This window comes from Anopheles maculipalpis, chromosome 3RL, assembly GCF_943734695.1.
Source record: "Anopheles maculipalpis chromosome 3RL, idAnoMacuDA_375_x, whole genome shotgun sequence".
NCBI lineage: Eukaryota > Metazoa > Arthropoda > Insecta > Diptera > Culicidae > Anopheles > Anopheles maculipalpis.
The window spans coordinates 12,712,421-12,724,611 of record NC_064872.1 but is presented as its reverse complement, the minus strand read 5'-3'; the positions used below and the strand labels follow the sequence as shown (position 1 = coordinate 12,724,611).

Sequence of the window (12,191 nt, the reverse complement as noted above, 5' to 3'; positions counted from 1 at the left end):
CATTGACAGGAAAGGCAGCAAGAAAACTGTAATCATTTGCATGCATTTGTGTCACCATTTTAGATGCATCGAGCTTTGCCGGTTTCTTCAATTTCCCCACGATGCGTTCCTTGCTGGATAACTTCTGCGTGTATCATGTGAACGCACCTGGCCAGGAAGAAGGTGCTCCAACGTTCCCGGAAGAGTGAGTAGCTGTTGCAACTGCTGCGATAGACAGAACGAACGGTGGTTCGAATCAACTCTAACAAATTCTCTATTGTGAACCCTTTTTCCAGCTATGTCTATCCGACTTTCGACGAGCTGGGTTCGCAGCTGCTGTTTGTGATGACACACTTTAATTTGAAGTCCATCATCGGATTCGGGGTCGGAGCTGGAGCAAACATTCTGGCCCGGTTTGCCCTGGCCAATCCGGATAAGGTGAGCATGCCTGCTGGCTGACTGATAACGAGTGAATGTTCCACGAGCTGGCCTCAAGCGTTATGCTGCGATGCTTATTAAAAACTAGTCCTCCAAAAGACAGGATTTCCGTTTTTTTTTGGCTAGTGCTACCGTTGTGTATTTGTCGTGTGTGGTTCAAAACGGATTTGTCTTTCTCTCGGACAGGTTGGAGCACTCTGCCTTATCAACTGCAGTTCAACAGCCGCCGGTTGGATCGAATGGGGCTACCAGCTGCTGAACACGCGTAATCTGCGTACCAAGGGCATGACCCAGGGTGTGTTGGATTATTTGATGTGGCATCATTTCGGCCGGAATCCAGAGGAGCGTAATCTGGATTTGGTTCAGGTGAGTGTTTCCGTTCGACATACCATGGGGACACGGTTTTGACTTGATTTGGCTCCATTATTCTCTAATGCAACTCTTTGTTTTTGTTGTACTCCAGCTGTACAAGAGCAACTTTGAGCGTTCGATAAATCCAGTTAACTTGGCCATGCTGATTGATGCATACATTAAGCGTACGGATTTGAACATTGCCCGAACACCTTCCGGTTCACCACAAACTTGTAAGTTGCAAAGAAAGGTTTTCTTCTACCCTGTTTATTTTTCTTAGCACATCGTCAAGGATTTTATGAAAATTTTCTTTTCAAACGGTAATGCATGAGAAGGTGTTTTTTTTTTTTGTAAAACTCACCAGTAACATCCGGATGATGTATAGTTACCATCAACAAGAGAATGCATCGTTTCTAATAGATTTACTCCCTTTTTTCCATTTCACGCCGCTACACACTATAATACTTCATCGTTACTGCAACGTTACCAGCTGCCCCATCATTGAAGATGCCCGTGTTAAATATTACTGGCGCGTTATCGCCCCACATCGATGATACAGTAACGTTCAACGGTAGACTAATCCCGGAGAAGACTAATTGGATGAAGGTAATTTCATTTTAATCGACAGCTTCGTCCTCGACTTCCTGCACACATGCACAGGCACACAATGTGGCTGCACGTTATGTGACATCGCCTCCCGGAACTCCTGGGGTTTTAGTTTCTGCAGGCGCAGGAAGTAGTCCGGTGCGATGGTGGTGGGCGGGGTGCTATTGATGGGTGTGGTTTTTGGTCGATAATGTAACTAATGTGTGGAAGTTGCGTTTCGCGTATGGTGGGACGTTTTTTTTGCTGTATTTGTCTTGTGTCTGTATTCTCCATTTTCCAGGCACACTATCGATCGAAAGTAATACAATTATGTAATGGGTTTGCTTTAAAAAAAAAAATGACTCGTGATCGCTTGAAAGGGATGTGCAGTGTGAAATAATTTTACGGCGTCATACGCTAACACGTAGTTGTGACACTTTTCATTAGTTATTACAGGAGTACTCGTAACGAAATTTAAACTAGTGTGTTACGAGCAGAAACGAACACGTCATTACAATAACGATGGAAGAACTTTTAGTGTCGCGAAAATGGACGACATAGAAAGAATGGATGTTAATGTGTAATTGATAATTATTTTAATTACACTCGGTATGACATCGCGTTCCTGCCATCGAATGATACAGCTTTGATCTAGGGCTTTGAAGGCGAAATGTCTGCAATTTCTTGCGCGTGTGCAGTTCCGTTCATTAACGTGCTCCTCTACCTTATGGTTTTTGTTTTAGATCTCTGATTGCGGTTTGGTACTGGAGGAACAACCGGGAAAGTTGGCTGAAGCGTTCCGGCTCTTCTTGCAGGGTGAAGGCTACGGTAAGTGCTAAATTTTCCGTCTAAAACACACACCCCTCGTACTAGTGATGTAAGAGTATATGCGCGCATAGTACACACATTTCAACTTGAACTCTACCAAACCAAACTCCTCCCATCCCCCTTCGCTGAAAGCTCTTGCGAACATTTGTGAAACGTAGAAGCAGAACGAAAAACCAAGTAGCAGCTAGTTGAATTTTGATCGCAAAAAGCTAGATACACTAAACTCCAGTCCGCGAACTTCAGAAGAACCACACTCCTTTCGGTAAAAAATGTACACGCGCGCGCGTTTCTTAAAACGATTGGGCCACAAGAGTTTTCACACACACACACAAACGTATCTCAAACACACATACACGCTAAACACAAGCACACTTGCCGACAAATCCCCACCGTCATTGCACCGCAGTACAGGGGCTAAGAGGTAGCAGGATAGTGCAGAAGAAGCCGCTTTGACCGATCGCTTTAGTGCTACGGGAATTGCGCTCGGATAGAGAGAAGCTTTGCTAAGCAATGAGCAGCGATAATTTGCCACACTGTTCGAACAGACACAGAATCAAACATACATTTCAACATCACACAACATTAACAAAAAAAGGAAGAAAAACAAACAAACAATAGTATCATTTCATATTTCGCTGTATCGTTATCGTTGAGGCGGTACGCAATAGACACTGCCATACATGTGCTGCTAAAGCTATAGGATGTCGTTATCGAATTATTATTACAAAAATCATATTCTATTCATCTCCATTTCGAATGCGACACATATTTGCTCAAAAAGAAAGGTTATTCAAATAAGAATTTAATTATCTCGGTCAGGATTAGTGCGCATGATCCTATAGATCACGAATCACCAAAACACCACCGGGTCATAACAGCTAAATCACACACATTTATTTCACACACAACATCATGCGATTCATGTATCATCGTCTCTCTCCCTTTTTCTTCAAACACAATTTTCTACGACCGAAATGTTATGATCAAAACCTCACTTTCCCAATTTAAAAAAAAAAAAACAAACCTTCAATTCGCTACCAATCATACATTAAAATGGAAGCAACTTTCTGTAAATCGATAGCATTGGTTTCATTATAAATTAATATGATCGCTGTATATGTTCAATATTTGTATCGAAACCCCGTACCCGTGCTAGTCAGAATCGGGAGAGAAAGTTAAACCAAAAATAAACTGAATCATAAATGGAACGTAACACAATAAGGAAATCATGTCGGAATCAAACTAGTTAAACGTAAACAAGCCTACCATACAAGCAAAGTAGCTAATAAAATGGCTCATGCAATCTAGTGAAGCTTACAATTGGCAACAGATATAAGACTTTAGCTTACTGCAATCAGTACGCTTACGGAGGATAATATACATCGCAACAATAAGTTCCCCCCCGCCAATTTCGTACCGATCATTTTGATATGGTGCTCTGCCTCCTGATCATTGAACTGGCCATCAGCATAGAAGTAAAACCCGCACATACAGAAAACGGAAAGTTATTGTTACGTTGCCCAATTGATTTTTGAGTAGAAAGCAAGTCAGTAAGCGGTAAGGGTTGATATTAGACTGTTTTGCTGTTGGGTACATTCATGTGCTGGAACAGTAAGGAAAATTAAAGAAATCGATAGAACGGACCCTGTATTAGCTGTGTTACTATGCATAAAACTTTATAGAATTTATTAATTAAAGTTTGCAATAAAGCCGACAAGGACGAGTTTGTTTGAGCTTTTGAAAATTACCCAAAAACCAGACAAGCTTACAGTTGATACTGAAAATCACATCTTGCCTACAGCTTTTCATTGCGATTTACTTTCGTATGTGTGTTTGTTTAGTTTTTTCTTTTCGATGTAGATATTTCACTGAAATCAAATCAATTTTGCAATGTTTTCCAAAAAATCTACTCTTATTGTCAGAAGTCTTTTGTTTTATTTCATTTACAAAAAAAAAAAAATAGTGATTCAGTGCTTTGTAGTTTATTGTTTCTGTTACACCTCAAATCATTTCATGAAATCCGTTTTGAATAAAATATGTGTAGGAAGTCATGTTTGAATAATTATGGTCGTTTAGTTCTGAATGATACAATCCTTCCCAATAGAATACGATGTTCGCATTTGAATAAATCGGTTTGTGTTTGGAGTTGGTGTGTATGTGTGTATAGAAACATGTATAAGTATATTAAAAGCATTTATGATATCGTGACGTTTTTAAAATAAGACCAAACACGTGTCATAAATGCTATATTCAATATGATTTCGACACAAATTTCATTCGAACTCAGAATGTTTGTTTTAATGAGCGTGCAGTTTGTATGCAGAAAAATAAATTATTTGTCCACAATCAGAGCTGTATATAGTATGTTTGCAAAAAGTCCTCACAACTATACGTTTTAATCGATGCTCCTAATTATAGTTTGTAATTTTAATGCGCAAAAGCCAAATTTGTTTAATTTATTTAATCTTTGTTGTTGTGAGCTTCAATTAATATTGTTTTTTGCAATAGTACAAGTTACATTACTACTCATCAATTTTACTCATATTCACAATACTTAGTACCATACTGCTGCACGTTTCAAGCTCACATTTTTGCTTATTGTTTTACCTTATCAACTTATTTTCTCATCATGCCATCTAATTCGTTTACTTTTAGCCGTTGGAGCTTTGCAAAAATTAGGCAAACTGTCCCGCTCGAGTACAATAGAAAGCTTGTCCCAGTAGTAGTATTGTACCGCGAAAGAGGATTCCGTGTGCAAAATGGTCTTCCTTCCCCACCCCATAATGGTCTTGCTTCCCATGCGTGCCGGCGATCGTGTTCGTGAAGATGTTAAACCAAATTGATTGCCATTAGCGCGGATATAAATGCATCACGCCCTGCTCTTGTGTCAACCGTTGTACCGAAAAATCATTAAACGTTCAGTCAGCGCAGGATAAATGCAACGTTCAATGATTCACAATTTGTAGGCGCAATAGCGGGCTTGATGTTCATAAAACATAAAAATTAAATACCTAGTTTAAAAAAAAAAAGAACAAACTGCAATTGCTGGTTTAGTATGTAAAGAGCACTAAGCATACATGCATTGGCTCCACAACACATTTGGTGTATCCACCAAAGATTGGCCTAAGATCGTTTTGAATTTGAAGCAGCGAAAGTCACATGAAGCAATTATTTACATCATATGCGGATAATTTTTGGGGCCAGAACAAATTCTATTGGCGCGCTGCAATGAGTGCTGCAACAATCAATCAAATGATGAACAAACTATTTCACACGTGTGTGGCGTGTGTGGCGCTGTACGTTTCATGTGCCATCGCTTGGCACGACGTAGTCATGAGTAAGAAGATGGATGATTTAAAAGTCACTATTTTTTGCCTAGAATTATAGTGTTGTAGTTTTGTAAGAATGTTCGAATTAGAACAAATGACGGCCTAAGAAATGTAGCTAATACAAAGGCATGTTGGAAATCGGGGGCAGTAATTACCGTCTCATTTACGTTGAAACCTTATCCTATCAGATGTCTATCGAATATGAATACCTTTTATTTTGTGATAATACAAACTTTCATTTGTGTTTTACGCAATTAACCGAAGTGGCAAACAAACACATCACCATTCTGCAGCTAGTGCCTTTCTACGTTAGCTCATCAAAATGCAATACCATTAAAATAGTAGAAAGCCATCGCTATTTCTGTTACTGTAAAATAGTTTTACTTCCGTTCGCCAACAGCCATAATATAAAAGGCAGTCAACACCTAATAGACCATAATCTATCAATCTATATGCATAATCTACACTCACTAGCGCCAAGCCAAAGCAGAAACCTAATCATTCGGCGTTTCGGCAACTGCATCCTACTTCCAGCCAAATGGGAGACAAGATTAAATCAATCGTGGAACAATGTTTTCTCTCCACAGTGTCGAAGAAAGTTCCGTCACCCGCAAAAGCGCAGGCGCCGGCTGGTCTGTAAAATGCGACCGTGCTTTAAAATGCTTACCACACGCAACCAAACGAAAGCTCGTTCGCTACTTCAACGTTACATTTAATTTATTTTTTACGTTCTTACCGCACTCTAACGCCTTCGGCTCAGAAGCTCACGCGTGCATCCTACCGCAACCGCAAAGTTGTCTATATTTCCATTGGTTTTTTTGTTCTTCATTCACTCTTACGTTCGCATAAATGCATTTTGTATTTTTTGTACTGTTTTTGTTGTCTTTTTTAAGTTGTTATTTGTAAGTTGGATGGAATGTTTGCAGTATGTTTTTTTGTGTTGCATTAAAATTTGTACATTGAAATACGATGTGGAATAAATTATTGAACAAAAAAACAGAAAAAAAAACGAATGCCTCAGTTGCTTGCATTTTATTTGATAGAATATGACCGCTTTGAAAGAAAGAAAACACTTGCCACTAGAAGACCTGTTGGCGCCAGATAGCAGAAATCAAAGAAACACAACCTTGCTTTGTTGGAAAGAAGGTCTGTTGAGTTAGTGGCTAAATTTTTATGTTCATATAGTTGTGGTGCCGTTTTGCTGCTTAGTAACACGAGAGAAGTGCGTTCAGCAACTGTAGACGAATCTGCTTCTATTTTCCGTAAAAAAAAAACAATGCAAAGTTACACTGGCGAAAGCATTACGGTGGAAGAAATAGTCAGCACACGCTCTCGTAGTCATACACTACTTCACCGGCAGAAGAGAGCACAGGAATTGGTGGTGCGATTTTGTGGCATCAAACACGAATCGTACAAGGGAGGTTTCAAACGAAATTGTTGCTATCTGTTCTAATGGTATCAACCCTTTTCGGGTATCGAAGATAAATCTGTATTCACTCATATCACGTGCCATACCCATTCCTTCATGTCATCGCATCTCTCCGATACACAACAATCATTTTATCTTTTTTGTGTTTCGTGTACATCACTGTAAATGAGCTTTGTGTTATAAGTTCTCTTATTGTAATAAGAATGTTTTTTTTTTACGTTTTCCAAAATGTGTTCCTTTGTATGTGATCCTCTTACTCAATAGTTTGCGCCTTTTTTCGTATAATTTTATAGTTTTCCCCCGTTCTGTTCTGCACACAGTTGTGAGGCAAAGCTGCAAGACTTCTCTGTCTCTGATTATGAAGTACGGACATGCTTGAAGGCCACCATTATCTGGGCAGCCTGGCATTTAGATAGTTAAATATGGTCTCTAGCAGAAGTTAGTACCCTTTCTCTTCATACTCTTTCTACCATCTCGCGTGAGGTAGAGGAAAATACGCGTACTGAGCAGATTTCCCAATCAAAACTAGCAGATCAACAAATAATTAAAAAAAAAATCCCTCCCAACCTCACTAGTGAAACAAACATTGAAACTTTGTGCGGAATCATATTAATTAAAAATGTAATCAGTGTATATTTTCTACCAAAAACAGAGAAAATATAAAAACCAACCTATTATAACGACTAGCTCATTTGCGAAACATCATCCCATCAAAGACACGCACCTCGCTTTTATCAGCTACAGCTATTAATCGTACTAATGGTGTTGAGGCAGCACCAACATTTTCACCGCATGCTAAATACCATACTACCACTGCTACTGCTGCTACTGCTGCTGCTGCATCAACTGCAATCAACCGCCACAACAACAACGTTAACAACAATGAACCGGTGTCGTGTCATAACCACAATCAAGAGTTCGACAAGCTGAACGGCAACGTGCTGTTGGCGGGCGGCGGTGGCGGTGGCGGTGGTGGCGGTAGCGCAGATCTGCAAACCGGTGGCAACGGCAACACCGTCGGCAGCAGCGTCGGCATCACAGCAACGGCCAACATTTCCAGCACCGGTAGCGCCTGCATCGGTGGCGGCGCGACCAGTGCCGCCATCTATGAGAACAGTGCCGCACTGCGGGCGAAGAACGGTGCGATTCGAATAACCGAGAATCCGCTGCCCGAGAACGTGGCATGCTAGAAAAGAGACATATCGGGTCGGGAAAGCCGACCGGTGCCGAGAAGCGAAGGGCCGGGACACGACCCTAACGCCCAAGCGCGGGAGTCATCGGTGAAGTGGAAGGGAAGGGTGGAATCGCTGGACCAGGGATGCGAAAAGCGAGAGGAGTGGGTGTATGAGATGGAAGGCGAGCGCGAGGACGAGGTGTGGACGAACCGAAGGTATCGAATCGAGAAGGTTATGTTGAATGCAATATTTTCTATGCAATTTTAAGCCGATCAATCGTGTGTAACAGGAAGTTTTCGATCGTCAGTGGACGGAGTAGGGAATTCGATAAATCTAAATATCCAATCTTATCAGCACGCTTTTATGAACAGCTTTTGATTTGGAAAAGTAATGCAAAAGTAAGAGAACAACCCTCATTTTAATCTTCTATTCGATCATTGCCTTGAATGCATGGTGGTTTTGGATCGAAACGAACAACACTGAACAAGCAATAGCAAAGCGATACGAAGCGGCGTGTGGGCAAATTCTGCATTATTAAAGTGAAGCGTGCAAATGCACCTTTTTTTTTTAAAGAATTCATCAGATTTGATGTAAAACGACCAAACACAAAGACACATTCCCATTCGCCAGGATCGATAAATATCAATTTCTTACAAGCAGTTCTCTGAGAGCTCTTCTGTTTCGGCTATATTCGGCTACATGCGATACAAACCCTAAAGTATGCAAATCGCTAAAATATCGGTATCAAGAGGTGTTGTACATTTTGTAGAAACAAAACCAAACCCCAAAACAAAGCAGAAATCATTATAAACTAGTCTAGACAGACTCTAAGGCCAACAGCAAACTGTGAATGTGAGGTAAGAAGGATGCGCCAAGCGTGTCACGACGCGATGGGAAATGTTAACTACACGATCACACCGTTTTAGGAAGACAGGGAAGCAATTGTATAAAACGTGAAAGGAAGAGAAGCTTTGAAAAAGCGATTTAAGAAAACCTAACCGAAAAGCGAAAAGAAATCTAGCAAGAAAATGTGGCAGTTGCTGTGACGTGAGATGCATATCGTTAAAAATGGACTAAGCTCTAACACTTAAAGAAAACACAAGACACGAGTAAACTCATTACTCTAGATATCCGCCGTCTGCCGCACGCCGACGCTATGCAGTAAGCGCGAAAGGACAGCAAACCCGTTAGCTTAAGAATTAACGTTTACAAAAAAAAAGATAAAAAGAACGTAATAAAATGAAGAAGAAGGAATAAAAAAATTGTTGCGATGGTACAACTTGCGTCATGTGCTTTATCGAACAATATAGCTCATACGGCTGCTTCTGTTTTTGTGCAAAATTTCTACAAACAAAAAAGTTATATGTTTTAACGACATTCCCCTAACATGTGTTTAATGTATTTCCTCGATGATCCTCGATGCGTTAGAGAATATTGATTGAAAACAGTAACCAGTAAAGGTAGAATCTTCCCTCAAAATGTAATACGTTACGCAAAGCTACAAACACGGTACGAAAACACATAAACTGCCATAGTTTACTTACACGTTTTTTCCTCCTAATGCTTTTCTTAATGGATGACCCACAACAAAATCATACATAAAAACGAAACACAAAACGAAAAAGCGCAACGTTACGTCGAGCAACGAGCAAAAAGCAAAGATAATGCAACCGGGCAAACCACGTGGTGGACAACTGTTGTGAAGAGCGGTTGATTGTTAGTTAGATAGGCATGCAAAGCTAAAGCAAAAACAAATAAAATAAAACGGAACTAAACATGCATATTAGACTTTAAAATGATACTAAGTGATTGTTATGTATTACTTTAAGTGTATATTGATTTTTTTAAATTGAATTTAACGTACTAAATGATTGAGTTGGAATCATTTATTTGTTTTTAGATTAATCGTGATGTACCCGTTTCATTTCTCCTATCACGCATGTTGCCGCAAAGTGCAGCGAAAAGAGGGTGTAAAGTGAGGTATAACAAATCAAAGAAATTGTTACTTTAGATAAAGATACCCCCGTCCTAGTGACGCATAAGGGCAAATCCTTACTCTGTAGTGATGTTGACAGTGACTCTTAAAATGCTGTAAGTTAGTATTAAACCATATGAAAGGCTCTTACAATGCCATGCACGCAGTCGGCCGGAGGTTTGCCTGCGAAGGTTACTTCAGTAGTGAGGAGACTAACGTGGCTAGAATTTAAATGATGATAAAAATGAAAATAAATGTAAGAAAAAAATTATCTGATTATTTATAATAAGATAAGAATGTTTTGTTAGTTGTTTTTTTAAAAGAGTTTAATAATTTTGAGCTTTTCCATCGAGTAAACAATTTATTTGAAGCACGATTTCAATTTTATCATCATTTTAAATTAGTCCCAACAATGAGAGAGGCGTAACAAAACAAAAATACGTAGAAATAGCATTACACCTACACTATCTGTAGATACTTTCCATGTACTAGCTTTGCCCATACTAGGCCCCCCTTTTTCTTCTCCCTAACGCAAGGTGTATTGAAAGCTGAAAGCTTAACGACTTTAACTCCGCGATAGAGTCCGGACTAGGGAACCAACATTCCAATGGCAGGCAGCGAAACGAGCAGGTAGCACAACCGGAATTAATTAAACGAGGCTAGCATTGTAGCTTATTAGTTTTGTATTGGAATCACTATAATCGGATTCGTTGTATGTCCTCAACTGTCGATAAAGGGAAGCTGAATGATGAGAGTCTCTCGATGCGTTAATAAATTATCTAGCTGATGCATGCTTGGTATTTATCGAATTTCTTTTTAACTAATCTTTCGGCACGGAAATGTCATCATTTTTTGGTGTTTTATCATTGGTTATGCTTTCGAGAAGGATTTTAATTGTTTTAAACGAATAGACGACAATGTTTCTCACAGTAAACAGACACAAACACACCGTATTAGCACTAAGCTTTAGCGAGATAGAAGCAAAACAGCGTGTGCATCCACTAGATATCCGGCTTAGACAGAATCATTGTGATAAGGAGAGTGGACACACAGCTCTAGAGCAAAATAAACCATGCAAAAGGAGCGGGAACTGAGTGACGAATTGTGCGGAAATCGATGCTAAGAAGCTAAGACCGACGCAATGAACAGTTTCATACGATGCGGTTTAAATGGAAACACATCCGGGATCCGGAGCGCAACATAGAGCGATTCATTTATCACTTGAGTGCCTAATCATTGATTATTGGAAAATTGGAAGAACATGATAGAGTCTTACTGGGGTGAAGCTGGTGATAGATTTTTTGACAACCGTTTCTTGCGATCTTTTCTTACAAAATGTCAGTTCACACCAGTAAAAGCTTGGAAGAATTCCCTGTTAAGTAGCAAACATTGTTTTGGTTTTTTAGCGCGATAAACTGTTATCCACGGTCCACGAATTAGCTTAACAAATTGAGAAGAAAAAAAAACACTAAGGCTTAGCGAACAAAACGGCTTTTTGAACGGAGGCAACTTGTTTGATCTGTTGCCGAAATGTGTTGTTTTTATTTTAAAAACGTTTCATTTCTTTCCGGGTCGAAAAAGCAAATGATAAACCAAACCAGTGCACCACAGACGGGAACAGTGGAGAGAAGAAAAGGAAAAAAAAAATCAGTAGCAAAACCAGCAACCCAGGACATAGTGGTGAAGTTGATGGGCAACTTATATCCTTGCGCTAATTGCTAAATTACACTTAGCTGCTACGCACAGACCAGCTTACCGAGAAACTGAAACTGAACCGTTCTGGGTGAAGAAATGAAAACTGACACACACAGAGTATCGAACGCTCCACAAAATGCTTGCAAGAAAACTCATCAGAACTAATTCCGAGCGCCATGTTGCCCGCAGTAGAAACAAGTATTAGAACGGATAAGCACTAAACGCAACACGTACACACACATACACCATGCCATGTGAACATCATAATACCAATGATAACGGAAGCAAGGATTCAAACTATGTAAAAGTGTGGAAGAAAAAGGGATTAACAACGGTTCGAGCAAAAAGCAAACGAGCAACGTGCGATCAGTGCGCAAGTAGTGAGCATGATGCAAAACGTGTTATAA

The 12,191-nt window shown here is 39.9% G+C and overlaps 2 protein-coding genes across 12 annotated transcripts in view; one reads left to right on the top strand and one right to left on the bottom strand.

Moving 5' to 3' along the window:
* Positions 1–8,171, top strand: part of LOC126564440 (protein NDRG3) — a 33,532-nt gene extending 25,361 nt beyond the window's left edge. For 3 of the 6 annotated variants that reach the window (XM_050221491.1, XM_050221490.1, XM_050221489.1), the window contains 7 exons: positions 64–184; positions 276–417; positions 604–783; positions 881–1,001; positions 1,259–1,374; positions 2,097–2,181; positions 7,714–8,171. In XM_050221491.1, coding sequence (XP_050077448.1) covers positions 64–184; positions 276–417; positions 604–783; positions 881–1,001; positions 1,259–1,374; positions 2,097–2,181; positions 7,714–8,129 — 1,181 coding nt within the window. In that variant the 3' untranslated portion in view covers positions 8,130–8,171. Of the gene's footprint in view, positions 1–63; positions 185–275; positions 418–603; positions 784–880; positions 1,002–1,258; positions 1,375–2,096; positions 2,182–4,836; positions 4,962–6,097; positions 6,165–7,591; positions 7,653–7,713 lie in introns of those variants that run through there. The other 3 variants (XM_050221494.1, XM_050221493.1, XM_050221492.1) reach the window with 3 other exon arrangements.
* LOC126564362 (zinc finger protein ZFP2) overlaps positions 1–12,191 on the bottom strand; it is a 505,414-nt gene that overhangs the window by 297,713 nt on the left and 195,510 nt on the right. The gene's annotated exons all lie outside the window — the stretch shown is intronic.